Here is a 24,684-nt window from a genome sequence, read left to right on the forward strand (position 1 = left end):
CCGCGCAGATCAAGCGAAAGTAAAGGAGACGAAGATTACAAGTGAATCGAACATCTATACTGGGAGGCGAGCATGAAAAATGAAACATTGACCCGAGGTCAAAATACACATAACAACAAGAAATAATGAATTAAATGTTAATTGTTGTAAAACATAATTAAGCATTCAAATCTTGCCAATGATGTTGCGAGCCGGAGTGCACAAGGGAGTGGGGTGGGCGGGAGTGAGAGGGGCAGGGGATATACGATACTATTGGTCAATGTGTCGGACAGTTGACAGTTGCGACTGCGCAATGCACGAGGCAGTTGCATATGAATTAAACATGTACAAGCACATGCACATGCACAGCTGTGGCATGCACAGATGCGGCAGCCAAGCGTTGCACATTCCATCACACACACACAGCATCGTTTTAAACCGGTTAGGATTTGATAGATGTGAATAGCTCTCTGCGACTATGTGTTTTACATTATGACTCGCATCGGATTGAGTGAGTGACAATCCAGCAGCAGGCGTCTGTCTGACTGCCATTTGCCAAACGAGCGAAACGACAAATTGGATGTGGGGGGAATATCTCCCTCTGCCCACTGCACCCGTACGCAAGCTGCCTCTCGCCCACTAACCAGTCAATAGCAATTTGGTGGCCACACTAAAAGCCCTCGACTGCATTCAGAGAAGGCCAATTTAATTATAAAACGTCGCGTATTTCTTTAGCTTTGCAAATGAAATACCCTTGTCAAGGGTAATGTGGGTTTATCATGATTTAGCTGATATAACATGAGTGTAAACATGATACAACAGCTATAATAGCTAATATATAAAGCAATAATTGAAAAGAGACTATAAATATATAGAAAAAATAAAAATGCATATATAGAATAAATTATACACACATATAAAAAATAATATATACAGAAAATTGTAAAAATATTTTTATTTAATGTAAATAAAAAAGTTAAAAAAAAAAAAATTAAAATTAAATAAAAAATAAATTAAAATCAATGCATCAATAAATAATAATAATATTATTTTATTATAAGAATAAATAAATATTAAATACAAAATAAATGTATATATAAATTTGATTATATACATTATATATTTTATTAATAGACGAAAATACTTTTTTATACTAGAGTATAGAGTCGAGTATTGGAGTATATGTAAGTATATTATGCTACTGTATATTTGGGGAAATTATAGATAAGATTGCTATCTTCAAGCTACATTCAGCTTTCTATGCCTAATTGTTCTTGCCGGTTTTCACTTGATTTTCACTTGAATGTTTCCGTTTTGTCTTTATTTCATTTTCTCAAGCATTTGACATTTTCACGTTAATTGAAATTTTATTGCCGATTGTCAATTGTCGCATTGTCTCGCCATCTGCCTGTCTCTCCGTCTCTCTGTCTGTCTTTTAATGTCGATTGGCTGTGGTTGAATCTGTTTGCTCGCTGGGTCTTTTTATGGGCGTTGTTTGGCGCAGTGAAAGTTGCGCATTTCCAAGAAGTGCGACGAGCCACTTGAGTGGGTGGGGAGGTGGTAAGCGGGATGCGCTGGGGACAGATGATAGTCGTACTTTCATACTGGTACTATCTGATATATATATATTTTGCCATTAGGTTATAAGTGCCTGGCCATTTGGCTGCTGCTGGCGGGTAATCAACATCAAAAGCGGGTTCCGGGCAGTTAACAGACTTTATGAATTTTCCCACATTAAATATGCACCCAGTCAACTTTTTCTAATAGCTGGGGGCACTGACTGTCTCCTATATCTGTTATATGTGTATAAACAAAAGCAACTACCTACAGATTATTTTAAGTGTATTATACCAAGCACAGTCGGCGCTTAAATTGCTTCCTGGCCTAATTAGACTGCAGCAGCAACAGCAACGGCAGCAGTAGCAACAGTAATGGAAAATTGCAAGAACAACAACAACAATGACAACAGCATTTAGAGACAAGTTTTAAACGCTTTTGACCAGCATAAGTTGTTGCTGTTAGTTTTTATGGCGAATGTTCATAAAAAAACAGTTCGCACTTTTAATTAAACAAATACAAAAATTTCTCTTTGTTTAGGTTAAAAAAAAAAAATAGTAAACTCTGTAAAAAAGTATTATGTGAATGAATAATGCTGTAGTCGCGATAAATATTGCATAAGCAAATGAGAGCGACAGAGACAGGGCTAGCGAAACGTGCGCGCGAGAGAGAGAGGGAGAGAGGGCATAGCATTTGTCTCGATTCAGTTGCGTTTCGCTATGACATTACGTTTCTGCGAATTGTGCAATATTTTAATATCTATATAGAGCGAGCATTGAAATCGCTTGCATTGAGCTCACTCAAAGAATGGGTTTTCTATTGTGGCAGAAGCAAAACCTGTTGCTACCTCAACAATGGAAACTTTTATCACGAAATAAATAATAATAAAAATACCAAACAAATTCCAAAACTATAAAAACTGAAAACTAAAAACATTGATGCCTATTGACAGATAAGATTGCAAATTAGCATTTCCAATGCTTATATGCAGATATCTTTATCGGGGAAGAAAAGAACAACAGCTTTTAAACGACAAATTAAAGAGAGATAAAAATCAAGTTTTCGTTTCGTTCATGGCACCTGTATATGTGTGTGTCTGTCTATGTGTAATCAGGCAATCAAGACGCAGTCAAGATAATGGCATGCAGATAAAGCCATGGGCATAATCAGTCAATAACCTGTTGACTCCACTAAGCGATGAGCAGCAAATTAACAAGAAACACTCATAAATATCTAAACAATCATTGAACTTCTCATCAATAGACCTGGTCCAAATAAGGCCAAATCAAAACTGGGCTCTGAGATTGGAAATTTGAAAAAAAATAAAATAAAATAAAGACAAACGACAAATAAGTGAAAGTTGATTAATAGTTTCCGTTTATGGATTGACTGGCTTTATTATACGTTTATTTATACTCTGATTGCAATGTGAATATAGTAAATAGGGCATATTGTTTGTGTTAGTAAGTATGCAACAGGCTAAATGAACGCATAGATTCTAGATCTTGGTTCAGACTAGTGAATATATTTGTCCATATATGAGTTTCGCTTTAGATATTGCTTCAACTGGTGGACCATCCATAGAAATCGTTAAAAATAAATACCAAGCTAGCATTAGTATGAAACTGTTTAAAACCTATGTCATCTATAACTAATTTGGATATATTTCATATATCGCTTAATAGTGAATTTTCGATTTGGCATACAATATCTTCTATTCCATTTCGGGGTATCTACTAGTCGAGCACGCCTTGCTTTTTTTATTACGCTCTTTGCCCATATAATTATTTATATTTCATTGAAGCATTCAAATTCGTTGCACGCAAAATAAAAATGAACAAAAATAACAAGCCCATGCGGCGTATGAGCAATGCGTCTCACTGCCAGCTAAATTATGAGCCCCTCTCTCACTCTCTACATCCCCCCCCTCTCTCTCTCTCTCTCCTCCGCTCTCTGTAACTCTTTTGCATATTTGCATGTGCGTTTTATTAATTTTGATTTGCTGATCATAGGCAGGGCACATCTGCGTATACATACATGCATGCATGTGCGCATGTACATATATATTAATAAGCCCATATATCTATATATGAATATTTACCATTTTCTATGCATATTCTCACACAGAAATCTAACTAATTATGTATGCATAGGAGCAGCAGCCGCAGCTCCAGCCGCAGTATTTATAAGAGGTGCGGCCATCTCTATAAGGCTGTAGACGAACGAACTGTTCGATGTTGCAGTTGAAGTGAGCCATGAATAATTACGTTTTACATGTTTTTTGTTTGTTTTTGTTCTTTGTTATTCGGCCCAAAAGGTGTTAACATTTTTTGTAATTGGGTTAAATTGCAATTGTCAAATTAAATACAATTAAACAAAGAATACGATGAAGAGATGTGCGTGTTTGTGTGTGAATTTACAGGCACTATACGAGTTTAAAGTCTGAAATTATTTAATATAATTTTATATATACGATCTTCTATAGATAATTATATATATTTAAAATTTGAAAACACCATTTTAAAATACATATGTACTCATTTCAAGAATTCTGAATTCTTTTGTGCAGTTCCTAACATACAATATCATTGATCTTATCTGTTGTCGGAGATTTCAGATGCTTGTATACCTCTTTAAAACATGCAAATTCCACTTTCCAACGTACCATCTCTTGCTCTCCCTCACTCTCTCTTTCACTCCCCCTCTATCTGTCAATCAGAGAAGACAAACCTCAACTTATTTTTCACAAATTTCAATTGTGAAATCAAGTATGATTCATGCTCAATTGAGAGATTCTTGAGCAGAAAAATTTATGCGCAACTTCAAGTAAATTCCATACCAAGCACTCTCCAATTCTCACACAAATTGTAAATGTATTTGTTGCTTGAACTCTTGTACATGGGATGTTGATGTAAGTTTGTTTTATGTTCTTTGTCTTTTATGAAGGTGCGATCACGACAGATCGTGACAAATGTAAATTGGAGATACATTGAACTCTCTATGTAATAGCTCTTCTTGTTCTGGGACAATTTGACAATGAGTGAAACGAAACCATGTTGATTTTTACGTATTAGTCACGATCATTAAGTTGCTTGTTCCTTCCTGTTTGGGCATCCTCAATTTCAATTCAAATCTAACTCGGTTTGCCTTGTTGATTCATGCTAACCACACATTGCGGCTCATTAAAATGCTCAACCCAATTCCAGTTACCAATTAAGCAGCAACAGAAACTGAAACAGAAGCGTAGAGAAAACTTGACTCATATTTTGTTGCCTGCGCAAAAAAAAAAAAAAAAAAAAAAAAAATCTAAATAACTCACCTGTGTTTGGTGCCTGGCAAAAAAAAAAGTGTTGGGCATGTAACAAAGTATAAAGCACAGAGCAAACAAGCGTGCCGAAAAAGCAAGTGAACGACTAGCAGATACACTATAATTACCAAGGTTGCTGTCATAAATTATTAAAGTATTGGCTATTGAAATTATTTCAGATGATGCAATATTCGGTTTTCATAATTATATGTGTTGATAAAATGTCAAGGTTTATAGAAATTACATTTTTGTATGCATTAAGAATATAGTTCAGTATATAAATCGAACGTAGAATTAGACTAAAATGCAGATTAAATATAATATAATAATATAAATATATAAATATAATATATATATAATAACTTTTAATTTTATTTTATGTTCACTTATCTGAGTATTATTTTGAATTACATATATTTCTAAAATATGTCTTTCAATTATATTGATATATCTAGATATATCAATCATTTTTTAAAATTTTTGCAAAAATGTGTTAAAGAATACATTTCAATATGCTAAAAATTTCCTTTATAGTCGTTTTAACCCACTTTCAGCGACTACAGGGTATGCAAAAAAAAAAAGAGTCAACAACCACTTTGGTATGCCATTTGATGCCGGTTCGCATTTGCCGGCTGTTTTTTTTTTTTTTTATTATAAGTTTTCTGTTTCTCACATACGAGTATAAAAAGAGAAAAAAAAATGGAAAAGAAAAGGCTTGTGTTTATATTTATTTTGGCCAGTGAAACAACAAAAGCAGCGCTAAGACAACAATAAAACGCCAACAACAGTTACACCCGGCTAAATAGCAAATAACAAGATACTTTCAAAGATATATACAGAAAGACATAAATATATACATATAAAGTACATATAAACATATAGCTATATACACTTTTCATAAAGAAAAAAAAAATGTCGCCAGCAATTTTTTCAAACGTTAACCGGCAAATGACGCCGTTTAAATTGGATTATAAAGCAAAACTGCGCTGCAGGGTGTTATTAGCTATGACAGTTGGTTTGTGAACTCGCCTCAATGAAATGGGATAATGAATATGTTACGATAATACTTCATCATGAGCAGAGCTTCGTCTGTGGAGAGGCTTAGGTTAACTTTAATTGTAATAATGGTTAAATAGCTAATAGTTAATGGGAGAAGCTCCTTCTTTTTTTCTGAGTCTTTCAATTTATTTTATTTTATGTCTCTTTCAATTATTTTCATTGCCTTTCAATGACTTGACTTATCTCTCTAAGTGTCTACTTTCCTTTTGGCATTTGAATTTTTCTGCTTTACCTTACCCTTTCTTTGTTTTACTCTTATTTTGTCTCATTCTCTGTGTTTCCATAAAGCTTTGTTCATATGAAGAGTATCTACGCGTCGATCACTTGCATACCTTTTCGATTTTCTGCTGACTCTTGTTGGTCGGCTAAGTGCAAAAGTATCACAGGCTAGTTTTTAAGCCTCGGCCGCACAGTTAAAGAAGAAGCCAAAGAAAAACACATCAAAGTGATAGAGAAAGGGAAGAGCGGAAAGGTTTGTGTCATGGCTAAACAAAATTTCGTCATTATTGTTGTTGTTGTCACCCAATCACATTTTGCGGTACTTGGCCTAGAGTCTATTTAACTCTTACGCTCTGTCATCGAGCGAAGGCAGATGCGAGCCGTAATTGTTGATGTACTTGACTTACCTGTGTTGTTTCTTATTGACTTTTAATTAGGCGCCACTCAAAGGTAACTAACTCAATTAGTTGCTCGATTGAGGAACCAGATCAGATAGCAGCACCAACTGTGGCCCCCTTAGAGTAGTTCAAGTATATATACTATTTGATATGATATGATATATGCTTATATATGCATTGATATTGCTTAGCTTGTTTTAACTCTTGCCTTGGACAGCTTTTGGCAGAGCTTTTGTCGCACCCAAATGGAAAGAGAACCTGGGTACATTCACCTCTCATTCAACAAGGCTTTGTTTCTTGTCTTGCGGTACTTTTTATTTTGTATATGTTTAAATAGGTAGTATATATATATATATACATATATATTTATCTGTTTGTCTGCCCATTTATCTGGCGACAGTTTTTCTTTAGCTTCTTTCCGCTCTTTTAACTTGTTGTTGTTGTTGTTGTTGTCTTTGCGGTTTCCCGACTTACTTCCATTTTTATCAATTCTCGCAATCTTTAGGCTCAGTGCACAAGCAACAACAGCAAACAACTTGTTGTTTGTTTAGTTGACTCTGCTCCGTGTTAAATGACACTTTTATGTCTTTTTAATAATGTTGTAAAACTGTCCAAATAATTACAAAAAAAAAAAAAAAAATAAATAAATAAAAAATAAAAGGAAAAGAAAGCAAGTGGCTTTTTTTTTTTGACAATTGCTCCATAATTTTGATGATAATTGTGACAAACTATAAAACAGCATTGGAATTCCTATTAAAAACTGATCGAAATCAAGAAATATTTCTAAATAAAGTGCATAAATTTTGAAGGAAATTACAACCCCTAAGCAACCCCTAGAAACAGCTCGGCAACCGACTGTGAGACTAGCCAAACAACAAGCATTAAAATGTTGTCGAAAAACTAAACAAAATGCCAAAACACTCAAAGAACATGAATACTTGCTCGACGCGAATATATCCTGTAGAAAATGTATATTTAGCTTATAATTTTACTCTTATTTAGCTTTATAATTTCTTTTTCTATCAAATAGCTGAACTGTGGTTGGGCGATCTTGACTTAAACATACCCTCTATTTGATTTTAAATAGCTTTAGATATATTCATCGTTAGTGGGAACTTGAAGGCAATCTTAGAATAAAATAATCTTAGAATAATCATAAAGATCGATTGAAATAAAAATTTAAATATAGCCATAAAGCAAACTCAAAATTTAAATTATTATTTAAATCGATCTTTCCGATTATTCTAAGATTATAAAATTTATGTTTTTCATTTTTATTACTTTTCTTGGATGTGTGTGTAAATTTACAGAACCCATCTATAATGTTTATATGCCATCATATACTATTTCTTTTAACCTCTATCGCCTCTAGTACCTCTGCAGCATAATACTCTGTTATTGATCAATTACAGGGTATTAAAACCATTGCTGGTTACGCACGAATGCAGTTCCTTTGCACTGCTCGGGCAGCAACAGGAACAGGGAGGGATAGGGACAGGGAAAGGTTACTGCAAGTCAGTTGCTCGGCAACAATAGTATAAAAATTTCGGAACAATTGCAACAACAGACAATACGATGTCGTCCTCACCCTCACCCTCACTCACCTCAGCTTCGCCCTCGCCTTTGTCTGGCACAAAAATTGCGTTACTCCTAAGTTTTCTTATGGTTCTATGTGGTTTCATTTATTTATTTAATTTTTTTCCGTTAAGCTTCACCCTTTACCCTCCACCCCTTAACTCTTTGTGCGCAGCGAACGACGAATTCTGCGAAGCGGAACCGTTGACGGTTATTAAACTATATAGAACGGCAACAAGAAAAAGCGATAGAAGAGGAAGAGTCCAACGACAGCAACAGATATCAAGACATAAAGCAGTTATACGCAGGGGCCACAGTTGAGGGCGAGGGGTGTCTGTGAATTGTTTCAGGCATAGTTCCGCTCTTTTTGTCTTCGTTCTTTCTCTCTCTCTTACTCTCTGTTTTTTTGTGTAACATCTGAACTTTGAACGTTACGGCCACGCCCATAAAGAACTTGACGTTATTTGTACTTCTTATAAAAGACTCGAAACATTTTCTGCACCGATGAAGTTGTTTTACGTCTAGGGTCAGCGGTCAAGAGAGGAGCAGCTTAATTGGCAACAGAATGTAAACAGCATGTGCCATGGAATGAGCTCTGAACGGTTGCTCAGTAACACAACTCGATATATAATATATGTGCGTTTATATGTGTATGCTTAATAAGTCGTATAATAACTATATTTAATCTTAAGCGATGCCAATTGTTGTTATAATATGCGCTGTGAGTGGAGTTTAGGCTAGGCTGTACTGAATATCTTACTGAAGAGCATATCAGAGAAAAGTCAGAGATTACATGAATATTTAGGGTATCCATCTAGTCGTCGACAACCCATTGCAGCACCCTTCGATTTGAGTGTTGTGGCAAGGCAACATTTGTTGTGCAATGCATCTGCGATTGCAACTTGCATTTTACGATGCCTCACGGAAGTTGTAAACCCAGAATCTAATTTTAACCAAATTTTTCGTTTGTTCTCCTATTTTACAGTTAGCTGACGGAACACTGGAACAGATAAACGACGTCACACTGGAGTCACAAATACGATAAACATTCCACAAATTCCACATTACCTCCCTTCAACTCTTTCTCTCTCTCTCTCTGCCTGTCTGACTCTCTCTACATCTCGCTCTCTCTTTCGCGCTGTACTCCCCGCCCTCTCTCGGCATGTCACATGATAAGAAAATGTTGGATCGCGAGGCAGTACGTTCAGTCATACAGCAATGGAATGCCAATCGATTGGATCTCTTTGCGCTCTCCGAACCGGATGAGGTGAGCGGAATTGCATATATGCTGGAATCTATATATATGAGTATATATCTGACTAATTACTTGCTTTTTTCAGAATCTGCTCTTCCATGGCGTTATGCGCTTTTACTTCCAAGATGCCGGCCAGAAGGTGGCCACCAAATGCATTCGCGTTGCCAGCGATGCGACAGTCACAGATGTCATAGGTCAGTTGCTCAGCTGCGCAGCTCGAATTGTTGATATACTAACTCCCTGATTTATTGCAGACACATTGATTGAGAAGTTTCGTCCGGATATGCGCATGCTATCCGTGCCCAATTACGCCCTCTACGAGGTGCACGCCAACGGCGAGGAGCGCCGCCTGAATCCGGATGAGAAGCCGCTGCTCGTTCAGCTCAATTGGCATATTGACGACCGCGAGGGACGCTTCCTGCTCAAGAACATCGATCAGAAGACAACGGTGTGTGGCGCTTGGAATACCAATAAAAGCTAGACTGACTTATAGCGCATATATAGGGTATAGGAGTGGTATAGAGAGAATTATTAGCATCGGAGAGAGATGACTAGAGATCAGATGTATTTCATAGAGAGAATTATTAGCATCGGAGAGAGATGATTAGAGATCAGATGTATTTCATACATATTAATCTATTAGTTGAGGCTACTCCACAACTCTTTCAACTACTTTATAGAAGAACCAATCGTGGTTAAGTCAAGTTATCGCTAATCTGATCTAATTTATTATTAGATATATTCGGATATTACTAGAATTTTGAATAGGTCGTGGTTAACCAAATGTATTGTATTTCAGCAAATCGAAAATAGAGAAATTGTAAATCATAGCATCTATTGCTTAGGTCAATCCGCAGTCAGTCCATCAATCAAAATTATAAAAAAAGTAAAAAGTGTATATACAGGATGTAAACAGACAGAGAGACAGAGACAGAGAGAGAGAGAGCAGCAAAGAGAGCCTGCCTACGATATTATAAATGTTATGGATAAAAAAAAAAAAACTGATGAAATGTCGATCAATATGTTTGTCTAGGGACAGTTTATTTGCATAATTTATTGGGTATTACTTAAAGTGATTAAGAAATAAGAAAACCGCTATATTGTCAGCTTTATCGACTTTGGCATATCCATAGATTTTAATAATAAGAATATACTCTATTTATAGCTACATTTATTTAACATGTTTACGCATATGATCTGATGATGTATTTTATAGAATATTTTTCAGTTTACAAAGTCGATCAGCCCACTGTATATTGCTTATGATAGCCATAGATCTAGTGTAGCTCTTAGCTAAACAATCATTCCTTTCTATTGCTTTTCATTAATGAAAACTTTTTGCCATTTTGCAGCCCATCGAGCAGTCGGAATTGAATTTCAAGCGCAAGCTCTCCAAGCGTGAGAAGAAGGAGCAGAAGAAGAAGGAGAAACTGGCCAAGCTCAGCTCGGACGTGCCGCTCTCCAATGGCAGCCAGCTGGGCGGCATGGGCAACGGCGTGGGCAGCGCGGGCAGCGCAGCGGCGCACATGAACGGCAATGCGGGCGGCGCAGGCAATGGGGAGGCTGGCGATGCCGTTGCCGGCAAGCTGTACACAGAGCTGCCGGAGACGTCGTTCACGCGCTCGATCTCAAATCCGGAGGCGGTGATGCGACGCCGAAGACAACAAAAGCTGGAGAAGAAGCTGCAGCAGTTTCGTTCCCGCGACGGCGGACCCGACACGGGCGGCACCCTGAAAATCTACGGCGAGAGCCTGTGCCAGGATGTGCCCTACAAGACGCTGTTGCTCTCGATACGCGACTGCGCCCAGGCGGTGGTCAGGGAGATGCTCAGCAAATACGGCCTGGAAAAGGCGGATCCCTTGCACTATTGCCTTGTACAGGTGGGCTGTGCCTTGGTTAACTTAACTATGTTAATTTTGTGTGCTTATCTTCTCCTATTCTCTCTTATCTATTATCTCCTTCAGGTTAACAGCGATGGCACGGAGTACATACTTGACGACGACGAGTGCCCCTTATCAATACTCATGAATCATCCAACGTCGCGCGGTGAGTCCTTTTGCCTGTTTGTGGGCCATTCAGAATCACTTAGTGTGTCAGGCCCATTGTGGGCGTGGCAGTGGGGAATGAGTAGCAGCTCATTCATAAATATTGAATTTGTTTTATCAATAACTATGCTCGCTGACTGACTGACAGCAGCAACAGCAGCAACAACAACAGCAACAAGAACAACAATAGCAACAACAACAACTTATTTATGTTTTGTTGTTATTTTGTTAGTTTCTTAGTTTCGTGTTTCGATATTTCATAGAAGTTTGCAACTTGTTTCAGTTCTTTGCTGGCATTTCAGAGTGTTGTGACTAAGCGGGGGTTTATTCACAGCAAAAAGGAAGAATAATAATAATAAAAAAAAATAGTAATAAATATTAAATTAAATTTGTATAAGCAGCTAATTGAAATGAAAGATGATCTGTGTGATAGGCTGCGTAAGTGTTGCATGTTAGCTTCAATGTGAAAAGGCCAAAATTGATATTTGTGTTTTTTCTTAATTTTGAAAATTCCTAAAAAAAAAAAAATAAATAAAAAAAAAATATATATATATATATATATGTATATATATATATAAAAAAAATAGTGCGAAATAACTTACATATATAGGCGAACATTATACCTATAATATGAAATCCAGTCAAGTTTAAAGCAAGAATAAAAACTTTCTTATGCTCAAATTCTAAAAGATCATAAATTAAAAAAAAAATATATGTATATAAATATTTTAAATATAATAGAGCTTATTTAAATTATACTAAAAGCATAAAAATGCAAAACAAAAGTATTGAAATTATTTCCACCGCTTCTTTCTCTCTATATATATTTATATATATAAAAAAAAAAATTATATATGTACTTATATATATGTATATTTTATAAACAATAATAATATATAAACTGCAATATAACATAAAATATTTGCTATAAAAATGAATATAGCCAATGCACAAACCTTTAGTATAGCAAGTCAAGCTAGACAAAAGCTCGATGCTACAAGCTTTAAGTTTATAAAGGCAAAACACATTTCGATTGTGACTGTTACGAAAGCTTTAATGAAATATTTTACTAAATACCTGTTGGTAAAGCAAAGCAACAAACTAAATGGTTTTACTTATGTTCATAATTTTCTTAATTACAAGAATGCTGCTTCAGGCCTCTTATTATTTTGCAAGCTATTTGTAGTGTTAGGACGTGTCAAGAAGAGCGTGACTTTCCAAAAGTATGCAACAACGAATTTTTGAACGTAATGCACAGGAACTCTGTAAACATTGAAGGAACATCCGACGATGCGTACGTAGGCGAAAGAATTGCTTACACAGCCGCACAGAGTGAGTGAGAGAGAGAGGGAGAGGCGCGCAGGCATACGTTTATATATGCCCACACACACACGCACACACATTTACATAAATGACAAACTTTCTACACAATAAGGCCGCTGGGAATTCAATGTCGGCCAACAACAATAATAAGAACGACAAACATAACTGACATTTAAATAAGGGCAGCAACAAAAAATTGTGGCCGGAAATGTTGGCCTCAGACACACACACAGAAACACACACAGAAACACACACAGAATCACACACTGACTCACCCATACAGCAAAAATTAAGGAGTTTTGAGGCTGACAGAGCAGCCACTTGACAATCACATGTTGCCGCCAGTGGCAATGATTGCTGCTACTGCTGCTGCCTCTCTTTCACACTGACACACACACATGCTCATACACTAACACTCATTACCTACACTGCTCTCACTCCGGCTGTGCGAGCGGGGCGTGTGCAATTCAAAGGTGTAAAATGTAAATGCGACCACATTTGTGTAAATATTTTATGAGCTCTGTCCCTGTCTGGCTCACAGGCCGTTCCTGCGCACCTGAAGCTGTCTCTGTTTGATATATTGTCTTAATTGCGGAGCCCACTTGGGCTGTGTCTAATAAATTTCACTTAAACGTCAAAAATTTCTTAAAGCTGTTTATTCTTTTTACTTTTTCATGCAAGTAAACAATTTGTTTGAGCTTAATTGCCTAAAGCACTTGAGGTAAACATTTTAATAGTTGTCCTTTAGTGGAGTATTCACTGTAGCTATTTATAACTAAGACAGGTAATCCTAAGCATACATTAATAAATACAATTGATCCTAATTGCGAATGCATAACTCATATTCATGTTCGTATCTAAATTCCATGTACCGCTTAACATTTTGCTTCCCTCTCTGTCTGTCTCTCTGTCTGGCTGTCTGATAATCTGCCTACTTCAACGATTTGTTTTTGGCATTTGAACAGCATTTCAATGTCATTGGCTATTTGCTCATTGTTGTTGTTATAGCGGCGCTCTCTCTTGGTGCTCAGCTCTCTTGGTTTTCTCTTAATGTTCTTTTAATAATGTGTGGGAGTGAGAGCGCTAATGTAAGTCGTTGCAGCGCTTAAGCTCATTCTATTCTCTTATCTTTACTTTCATTTGGGTCGTCGTCCTAGTTTTTGTTGTTTGATGCGCACAGTGGGATCAGAGTGGCAGTTTAATGCGCTCTTAAGTTGCAATCAAAGCTTAATTAATCCTTAGTTGAGGTAAAGACATTCAGCTTTATTTAATGCTTTTTAAACGTTTAATTACCGTACTGAAATACTTGTTTAGATTCTGCTGTTGCTTCCTTGCGCTCAACCACTGTGCAAATGTTTAATTAGGCGCTTCTGCCATTCTCTAATCCGTCCTGCGCTCCCTTGCTGGCTAGCTCTCTCGCTTCCGTTCATTATGACTGTGTTGTATCGGGCGAGTGCCTTTTAGGATAATGTTATTTTTTATGGCTACATTTTCGATTGCGAACGCTGCCACCTGTTCGCCAGCAACAACAATAATAACATCTACAACAACAGAAATAACAACAATAAAGGCAGTCTTAGCACTGTGGTCACTTGAACTTTTTCGAACACGACGCACCACTTGGTCCACTTGTTGTTGCTGTTGTTGCCGTTGTCAACGTCCTCGTCAATGTCGAGGCACCCGATTCGAGTGCCCGACTGCCGAAGCATCGGTGTTTGCCTAGTCGTGTTTCTCTTTCTCTCTCTTGTTCGCTCGCTTGCTCTTGTGCTTACATTCTCTCCACCCGCATACAGCTCCCACTGTTATCTGCACTATGCACATTCGGCACCGTCACAGTCACACTTCGCTGTCGCTGTCGACGTTGGCGTCGGCGTCGGCGTCAGTGTTAGCAGCGCATTGTGTCTGTGTGCTTGGGTTCAGTTTTTCGGCTTGGGCTTTCGGTTTCAGTCATGAAGTAAGCGCTGCTCGGGCCAGCAGCATAGCCCGGGAAAATTAAGAAGCGGAATCAAGATTTGAAATAGCTTTCGGGTTTCGGCATCGCTGTTGGCAGCGCGAGCAGCGCCCTAGTGGCGGCAACAGTTCCTATGTTGTTGTTGCTGCTACTCTTGTTGTTGTTGTAGCTGTGCCGTGTTGTTGCCATCTTTACGTGCGTCCTGGCGTCTCCTTGAGGCATACATAAAATTGTCAAAATTAGAAACGGTTCAATTCAATTTGTTCGTGTATCGCAAAGTGTTTTTATTCCATACTTGTTGTAAGCTATGTAGTCGAAAACGTTTCCGTCTGCTGCTTAGTCGCAGCCGGTTTCCATATCCGGCTCGTCCTGGCGCTAATGTTGCCCATTTGGCGTCTTGTTGCAACCGAACAGCAACAACAACAAAAGCAGCAACAGCGTCTGCCATTTATAATTCAAGTACAACAACAACAACAACTGCAAAGGCAACAACATGATGGATTGGGGCATAAGACGTAAGTGGAATGTAAAAAGGACGCAATTTCGAATGCTTGTTGTAGCTGCCAGCCAATCGCTTTCCATTTGGCTTTTCCGTTCCCATTCCTATTGTCACTTCCATTCCCATTTTCTGTTTAGCTTTTGCTAATGAAATGTTCGAGCACCAAAAAAGTATGCAACGAAATGTGAAATGTCAAAAGTTTGATTACTTTATGCTCCCTGTGTTGTTATGGTTATATTTTTTTAGGTACCGGTTCTACACTTAATAAATATATATATATATATATATAAAACTTTATGCTAACTTAATTATTCGTTGCATTTTTGACTGAAAACCCGGACCGAACCCAACCGAATTTCCGTCTCTCGCCAAAGAACCTGCTGCATAATTGATGGCTTGCCCAGAGTATACCGAAAAAGCGACAACAAGAAGTATAAAACTTTTTCGACTTTATTCCATTTAATTGAGGAAATTAATATTGCTTATCAAATGTAATTATATCCAGCAATTATGCATTTATATTTAATGGCCATTGAAATGACGTAGATTAACAAAATGTTATTTAATTACAATCTTGATTCAATTGAAAGATTTTAACCTAATGTCCTTGGCAACATCAATACAAACCGCCGATAAGGCATTCTGTTGGCCAACGCTGACGGCCAAATGACGTGTGCTTACGAGTACGTGCATCTATTATTCAGGCCGACTGACCATGACGCCTCTAAATATCCTGCTGACATTTCGATTTAAGCGAGAAAAGAATAAAAGGAAGTGAAAAAGAAAACATTTACCCGACAATAAAAACAAATCGGTACAAATAATGGAAATCAAACATTGTGGTAAATTGATAATTGATAAGGTCTAATGAAGCTCTGAGGACTTTGTTCGCTAATGACAGCTCGACAGCTCGGAGGCTCGTCAGCTAGAGCAAACGTGGCTGTTCATAAATATGCTGCCACGCCCCCATTCTCAAATTATTGCCCTAAGGCTTGCAAAAATGCACGCGCATAATTTTAATAGCTTCTGGGCGACATCTCTGGCTCATAAGCCTCGCCCTCTCGCTCTCTCTGTCTTCGTCGTTTATCTTTCCCTCTCTACTGTTGTCTCATTTACTGCAGTTCATTGTGAAGGTCGTGCCACAGACTGAACAATTTCGCCTGCTGCTCCGGCTCCTGCTGCTGCTGCTGCCTCCTCTCTCCACTCTCCTCGCAGTCTACGTTGCGCTTAGGAATTTGATAGCGCTGCGAAGCCAGAAGACAGCAAATTGGGTTAGAAACTTGTTCTCATTTTTTGCTCTCCCTTTTTGTTTTTTATTATAGATTGCTCTTGTTCTGGTTGTCCTTGGTGAGGCTTTTAAGCTTTAAGAGCGGCGGCATAAATACCATTAGAAAATTGTAAAAGACGCTTGGCTTTTAAACAGTAATTGGATTGGAGAGATGGGAAGCTTAAGACATTTTCGCGACTTTAAACTATTATTTTAAGATGTAAAGTAGAATGCTTGGCCAATTATTAAGCTGTTTTGAAGTATTTTTATATTGTAGAGATTTTTCCGCCCACAAATATCAATCAGTAAGTTGATAAACTAAAGCAATTCAATTGATTCAAAGCTAAAGTTCCAGACGCAAGCATAAATATAGTTATTCATTTTACTTTCTAGGAGCAAACGAGTCATAAAAGTTGCCGTCCCGTTATTTCCAATTGAGTTAGCATTGAAGTGCTTGAATTGGAAATGGCTAAAGCGTTAGATTTAATAATCTGCTTTAAACTATATTTTAGTTTGTACTGAATTGGAGCATCTGGATGGTTCCCAGCTGGAAAAGTGAAAACTTGGATTCATTAATTATTTAATTGAATCGAAATGAAACTTGGTTGAACGTTTGACTGACTAGCTGACTTAACTAAACTTTATTTGCTATGTGATATATATCCAACTGTGTTATACACTCTGTTGATAAACCCTTCTAGTTTTCTAGTGAATATATATGTGTATTGGTTATCGGGCAAACAATTTTGATTGTCAACAATTCTCATCAAAATTGTGCTGATGCTTGTGCTCAATTGCTGTTCAAATTTCAGTCGCCAGTCACTTGTCGGCTAAAGTTGATTGTGGATGAAAGTGAGCCAGACACGTGAGAGAGATGGAATTGGTCCAAACAGCATAGACACAGAAAAGTGTCAGAAATAGCACCCAAGCACTCCCACAAACACACACGCACACACACGGGCACACACATTGGCAATAGAATCAGAGCTAACAACATGCAAATTTTACTTTACTTTTTGGCTCGTAGCCAAAAGTCCAAAGACAGACAGAGACACAAACTAAGCAATATATATATGTATATATATATATATATATTTATGATATATTCATATATTATGCTGCTGCTGAAATACATTTATTTATTTTGCTAGCAAATTGGTTATTTGCTTATGAGTTGTGCGTGGCTGAAACGATGTCTATTTATTCAAATGTGTTGTAGCTTTAGATGATCTATAGCGATAACGAGCTCGCTTAGGGGTTGTTTTTGCTTGGGGTAGATTGTGAACCTGGTCCATCCTAGTGGCGGGAAATCAAAAGCTTGTGCAAAACTGCAGCACCCAAAGCTGTGTGGGAACCGGTTTCTATGATCCTTCTAGAATGCAATATCTCGATCATCACACAGATTATATTTGACGCTGCGAAATATGCAACAATTTGCGAATGAATTTGCTGCTTTTGTGCGCTTACAATTCTCAAATGGTTATCACTGTCGGCGCTTAAGGTCTCTGGCATTTGGCAACAATCGTCCTTCCTTGTCTTGGGGAGCAGAAATGTTCAATGAACGTCTAGTGAGGACATTGCTGCTGACACCAATGATATAATAACCCCCGCTCGCTGATCTCTGCGATTAGCGTTCGGAATTTTTGGAAAAGACTCCCTTACTTTATAGGGAGTCGTCTATATAATACATCCACTTTTGCATTTCTCAGATCGGGGCATTCAGTTCTCAGCTCATTGATGGCAATCAAATGTCGTGGCTTTTGAGGTTTACGGCTGAGCTGAATTTATTGCACACTTTTGATATCGCAGCGAGAGCCCAACATGAGTCCAGAAACGAATTCAGCTTACACAAGTGCAAGTTGGCCAATAATAAAGACGTTAACTGAGCAATGCTCGTTAGCCCAAAAGTAGCTTCAAGTATACATATCTCAACTTTTATGTGCACACACAACAACACACCCACACAAACAGGCAGACAAAGTATATGTACGTGTGAATGTGTGTGTGCGTCTGTGCACACTACAAACAGACATCTCTATTCTCGCTGGATGGATTCGCTTTGTTCTTACGACCTGCTCCTACAGGGTTGGGCATATCGATTGTTTGAGAGCGCGTCAAATTATGATGATGATGATATGCACAGTTTGATTTATGTGCTCGACTGATGAGCTCTTGGCGTGTGTGGATGTGTAGTTCCAGGAGATATCAAATTGATAGCCTAGCAATTGTAATTTATATGCAGTCGAAAGCTTATCAATAGTTTAATGGGCTCGACATCAAAATGGACGGTTAGTTCTCTATGCTTCAAGTAGAACTTGCACACATTTCTTGCTAGTTTAATGAAATCTCATTTATGAAACTAGCAAAAATTATCAATATCTTTCGATATCTTTCTCATCTCTTATTCTGTATGCATTTTGACTCCAACATCATTATTATTATATATATAAATCTTATAACCTAAGCCAACAATGGATCTCTAAACAGTTTTCTTATCGTAGAGCCTTTATTTAGCTGCTCTGGCTGCATGCTCTTGGCTCAGCGGTGTCTTTGTGTATGTATGTATATGGTATGTGTCCTGTAAAACGCATACATAAGTAACTTTGTGGCAAACGCACTTAAGCACATATACGAAGCAGCGCAAAGATAACCCACGCCAAATACAGATACACCCACAACACGAACATACACACGCATACATAAGCAGATATACACACCCATTGAATGCAGTGTAAACTAAATGTTATTGTATACACACACACTCACACATATACAGAAAAAGAGACACACACACACAGACATGCACGCGAGCGGACAGACATCAACATTTCTCTACTTTAGCTGGTTTTATACGCTGTTTATTTTGATACCCTGTAGTTGCAAAGCAAAGGGTATTTATTTATTTAAAGTGCAGTATGTAACTAGGCAACTAGATTAAAAGTCAAGCATGCTATATAGAACAAGAATTCTCCTTCAGTCATGCGATATTTTGATCTTCTGAGATCTTGAATGTTTTCATTGTATTTGAGCTGCATTTGTATTATTTAATTTATTATAAACAAATTTTATATTTTGAAGTTAAATGTTTAATAATTTTTCATTTTCAAATAAAGAATAGTTTTTTTTTTTTTTTTTTCTTTTTAAATCTATATCTGATCAGAAACATATTTCGTTTAAAGTATATCGATTAAAATTTATGATTTAATAGCTCTTATATGCTATAATATAAAATTCAATATAATTAATTATTTGAGCTCTGCAAAGTTTTTTCTTGTTCTTAAAAATAAAGCCAAATTTCTTTAAGTTAATTTGCAGCTATCTGCAGGGTATCTTTTAGTCGACCTTGTTCAATGTTGTTTCTTTCGTTATTTCATTCATTCAGTCGCTCGCACTGACATGTTCTAAGTGAGTCAGTCAGTCAGCTAGTCACTGAGGCAGTCAGTCCGTCAGAAAGTGACACAGTCAGCCAACGGTCGCCTTTGGTCGCATTGCTCATACGCGCTGTTGGCTGGGAGTGCTCAGTGCTCAGTGCTGAGTGTTCCGTGCTCTGTGCTCTGTGGTCGGTGCTCGGCGTTCGGTATTCGGCTCTCCGTTCTTACTGCTCAGTTGTCAGTTATTCTTGCGCCTTGTGAACGTATTGTTGTGGCCGGCCGACCGGCGTCTAGCAGCAACAGCAACAGCAACAGCAACAGCAATAACAACAGCAATAGCAAGAGCAGCAGCGGCTTAGCCCGGCTTTAGTGTCCAGCATTTGGTTAGTCACTCAAACCACAGCTAAAGGAAATAGTTATTAATAAAAAGAAAATGTGTATATACATACATGAATTTAAAAAAAAAATTCAACATAAATGTGTGAAAAGTGCTGCCGAGTGCCCATAAATATTTGTTGCCGATTTTTTTGTGCACTTTATTAAATTGAAATTGGAGTTTTTGTATGCCAACAGCTTTATTTTGATTTTAATTTAAATTTCACTCTGACACTGGAGTATTTTGATATTTTATTTTCGTGGGTGCATTCCTTGAAGCGCAAATTGAATTTTCACATGGTTTACATTTATGTATTTTATTTTTTATCGTGTTATTATTTTTTATAAATTGTATGTGGCTTGCTTCATGTTATGGCTCATATCGCTCAGCGTTGAAAAAAAGGAAAAAGTAAAAAAAAAATTGCATCAGGGGAGCACAGTCCGGGCCATTAATTTCAAAAGCTATGTAGAATGGAAAAAAGGGAAGTAATATAAAATATAATTCTTTATAAAGTGCGCCATACATGGGAGTTGGTTTGGCGTTAACCCGTCTATGGCCCGGCCAAAACAAACAGACAGAACAAAAATCAATAAATTTCGTAAGTTATGACAGCAGCTAAAGTACTCGAAGTGTTTGTCCATATTTATATATTTTGTTGACTCTTTTTTTCGGCCAAAGGACAAACTGCGTCAGCCAGACAGACAGACAGGCAGACAGACAAAGTCATCAATTTCCTTTAGGGTTGTCAAGTCATTTCGAATATCTAACGAAACTCAATTTGTGTATTCTGACTGAAATTGCAGCCACAAAATTAAATCATATTTCGCTTTCCTCCTTTGCACTTAGTCTGCGGCATTTGTTGCCTTTGGGCCGGCTCTGAGTGTGGCAATTATATTTTTATTGTCTCTGTTGCCGTTGTTGCGCCAGCTGCCAAATTGTCTAGCAAAAATTGTTGTTCGCCACCTCGGGCGGCACTTGGCCAAATGGCTCAGCACCAGAGTGCGTTCAAATCAGGCCAGAATTTCGCCCAATCCACCCAGCTGGCTGACTTGCTAGTTGGCTGGTTGGCTGGATGGAGAAGTCACTTCATGGGAGTTTCAAAAGGTCATGCCCGATGAGTTGAATACATGGGCATGTAATTTGATTTTGTTTCTTTCGTTCTTTGGTTTTGTTAAAGCAGAGCTTCATCATATATTCATTTCTAAAGGAAATTATGCTTGTGAAGGACATGGTTATTATTGTTCAAGGAAATTAAAGTGCTTGGCCTACGTATTATGAAGAATAAATAGATTTTTCTGTAAATCTGCTTTTAGTACGTATAAAAACTACATTTTACACTCAAATTTCAATATGTTTGTCACTTCCTATCTTGCGTATCTCTTATTTGGTCTTGTATCGCCTTCACATATCTCACTCATGATCTCTTTAGTGCTATCTTTCATCGTTTCACGGACTTCGCTTATTTTACCTATATCTCTTTCTCTCTCTATCTTTCATATCCTCTGTCTCTCCGTCACTCGCTCTCCCCCTCTTTCTCTCTCTCTTCCTCTGTCTCTCTCTCTCTCTGAAATTTTTTATCTCTGCCTGTCCCCCACAAGGACTTGCCTCTCTCTCTATCTCTCTGAGTAACTATGCTTTACCAAGATTTCACAAATACAATTTTTAAGATTTTCAAAATATCGTCTGACACCTTAAATTATATATCTTTAGTATTTTCCAATTCGATTATTGTATATATAGTTCCCAGATTCAATAGTACTTGTACTTAGGACTTACATCAGCTTAACTAAAACTGATTTAAATACCAATATATATATATGCATATATACACACTTAACTGTTTTCAGCAAGATGCTAGTAATGCTTGGCCATAGCTTTGCGCACAGGAGATTGCGTTTATTACAAAGTTGTCGCCATTTGAAATGACTTTATGTGTCGTCCTGGCTTAAGCTGAGAGTCCTTTGGGCGACACACAAACTTGGCTCATTAAATTTTCATTGTTTTAATTTGCGCAACGTGAGCCACAACTTCTCTCTGTGAGTGTGTGTGTGTGTATATATACACATGTGTGTGTGTGCGTGTGGTTAAGTGCTCAGACTCCTTAAACAGCTGTCTGTGTGTGTGCGTCTGGCATGTGGAAATTAAGCAGCTTAACATCCAGCAGACCGACGACCAGATTCAAGTAGCTCGACGCTTTGCTTTGGTTTCTTGCCAAAAACTTTGCCACGTTTTACGGCTAATTTGACTAATTTGACTGCTGGGCACAGGCTGCTACCAAGCACCACCAAGCATCAACCACTAAACAGTCGCCACCCGCCCAATGGGTCAGAATATCAATGCCAGTCAATTAGGCTAAACAAAGAGCTGGCTATTGAAATAGCTCAAGTTCAAGTGGACAGCAGGAGTAGCTTAAGAATTTTACATATATAATCAATTACATTACATTCACTTTCATTCTTCATGCCCTGTTCGAATTTTAGCGAGAGGAGTATATTGGTTTTCTGCAAAAATGATGTTTTAGATATGTTGATTATATGATCCAAAATTTACTTAGTGTATATACAATATTGCTAAACTGTAGAGTATGTAAGAGTCAGCTTACGATTTTTGAAGCCAGCTTGGACCCAGTGCTAGACTTCACATTCAATTTATTAACATAAAAAACATAAATGTGCATAAAATAATATTTCTATTATATTTAGTCAAGTTAAAACAAAGCAATCTTCTTTACAGGATATTTAATAGTTAAATTTCAATTGCTATTATTCCATAAATTACATAGCTCATTATAAAGAGAGTTGCTCTAGTAAAAATGAGTCTGCCCAGCGCTGGTCGCACACATAAACCAAATCCACACACAGAAGAGAACAGATGCACAGCGTCCAAGAGAGAGAGAGACAGACAGAGAGAGATTGATGTGAAAGAATTGTGTGGCCACATGACTGTGGCATACCCGTGGTGCAGTGGGTCAGGGGGGCGTGCCATTTCACTCGCTCAACTCGTTATGCAATTTGCACATCTCGCCTCGTCGCCAGGACCCTTTTGTTGGCTTGCATTGTTTTCGGGCTTTGGCATTGCAAACATTTTGCGCTGCTTTTGTCCCTGTTGCCAATTTATGCGCACTTATGCACGTAGACACACCATCACCATCACCATCACACACATACACATAGACATGCAGAGCCATAGCTGTACAGCAACCACATACACATGTGAGCTGTCCTCCATGATCCTGACGCGTTGTTGACCAAATCAATTTCATGGCTCGCAGGCATTTTTAGTCCCCTGCTGTGCATTGAAATTTTAACTGTCAACATTCAGAGCGTGTGTATAATTTGTGTGTGTGTGTGTGTGTGTGTGTGTGTGGGTGCGTGTAGGTTTGTGTGGATGTGTAGGTGTATTGTATCACTCTAGCGTTTACCTTTGCCTTGCTCTGGACCAAGTTACTTTCACTTTTTATGTTTTCTTGTCTGCTGCAGCTTTTCAATGTATTTTTAGTCTGTACTTTTTATGGTATCTATATCTATATAAACATGTTTATACATGTACAAGAAAGTTTCTTAGGTATTCCAATTCTGTTTCCTTAGCCTTGGCCCTTGCCATTCCAGCATTCAAGCAGCTGAAAATATGGGGCCTATGTTTGCAGAACCTATTTAAAGTTTGTTTGTTTTATTTATGTATTGTGCAAATGCGCGTATCTATATAGAATATCTTTACATCACGTTTTCTTAAATCGAATTATATTTTGTTTGGGTTTTTTAAAGCACAATTTTGTATTTCTCGTGCACCTTTAGACCTCTGGCAGTTTCTCAGCTGTTGCTGGCGCAGAAGCTGCTGCTGTTTGTAAACCATAAAAATTAATAATAAATATATATAGATGGCAGAAACAAGTTTCCAAGCATCACATATATAACCAGATACATAAATCAAATGTGGTTCTTTTGGTGGCGCAGAAAAGGTATATGACACAATATTTGTTGTTGTTAGTGTTTTCGTTGTGTGTTTGGCTTTTGTTTGTTTTTTATTTTTTCGCTTTGGTTCAATATTTTGTTGTTTGCATTGTTTGTAAAATGAAAAAGCGTTGCGATTCTTCTCTTTTTTGTTTCGCCGCCAGTGGCAAAATCCAATTTCTACATTGCTCATACGCCCCGTGCTCGAATCACACGTCGCTCGACTTGCAGCCAAGCTGACTGGGTTCAGTTTTGTTTTTAATCAGTTTTTCCGGCTCGACATGCCCCAGATTCCAGCCACAGATCCCGATAGACAAGTCTTGTTCTCCTTGTTTGGTTGTCTGCCCAGTTGACTCTTCAGTTCACGCTGTTCCGCCCTCTGTTCGGCATGTACGGCTAACGTGCATCCGGCGCCACCGAGAGGGCAACATCTCTCCGGCATCATATTTTGCATGGTTCGTTTAACATTCTTTACAACAATGCCACAACAGACAACAAAGTCAAGCTAAGCAGATGCCGCCGACTGTGCTCAACTGCAACAGTAACAGAGATT

The 24,684-nt window shown here is 37.8% G+C and overlaps 1 protein-coding gene and 1 non-coding gene across 12 annotated transcripts in view; both read left to right on the forward strand.

The window, feature by feature from the left end:
• Nucleotides 1-24,684, forward strand: part of cno (adherens junction formation factor afadin) — a 51,914-nt gene that overhangs the window by 7,030 nt on the left and 20,200 nt on the right. For 9 of the 11 annotated variants that reach the window (XM_089463384.1, XM_018019111.2, XM_018019115.2 and 6 more), the window contains exons 2-6: nt 9,080-9,361; nt 9,435-9,543; nt 9,604-9,797; nt 10,702-11,229; nt 11,314-11,395. In XM_089463384.1, the coding sequence (XP_089319510.1) occupies nt 9,257-9,361; nt 9,435-9,543; nt 9,604-9,797; nt 10,702-11,229; nt 11,314-11,395 (1,018 nt within the window). In that variant the 5' untranslated portion in view covers nt 9,080-9,256. Of the gene's footprint in view, nt 1-9,079; nt 9,362-9,434; nt 9,544-9,603; nt 9,798-10,701; nt 11,230-11,313; nt 11,396-14,588; nt 15,184-20,052; nt 20,189-24,684 lie in introns of those variants that run through there. The other 2 variants (XM_018019113.2, XM_089463388.1) reach the window with 2 other exon arrangements.
• On the forward strand, nt 17,960-18,085 carry LOC149270447 (U4atac minor spliceosomal RNA). Its single transcript, XR_016268816.1, has one exon. It is a non-coding gene; the product is annotated as a U4atac minor spliceosomal RNA (small nuclear RNA).

Source organism: Drosophila arizonae, chromosome 2 (assembly GCF_054131065.1).
Source record: "Drosophila arizonae isolate 15081-1271.41 chromosome 2, UAZ_ARI_1.0, whole genome shotgun sequence".
Classification (NCBI taxonomy): Eukaryota; Metazoa; Arthropoda; class Insecta; order Diptera; family Drosophilidae; genus Drosophila; species Drosophila arizonae.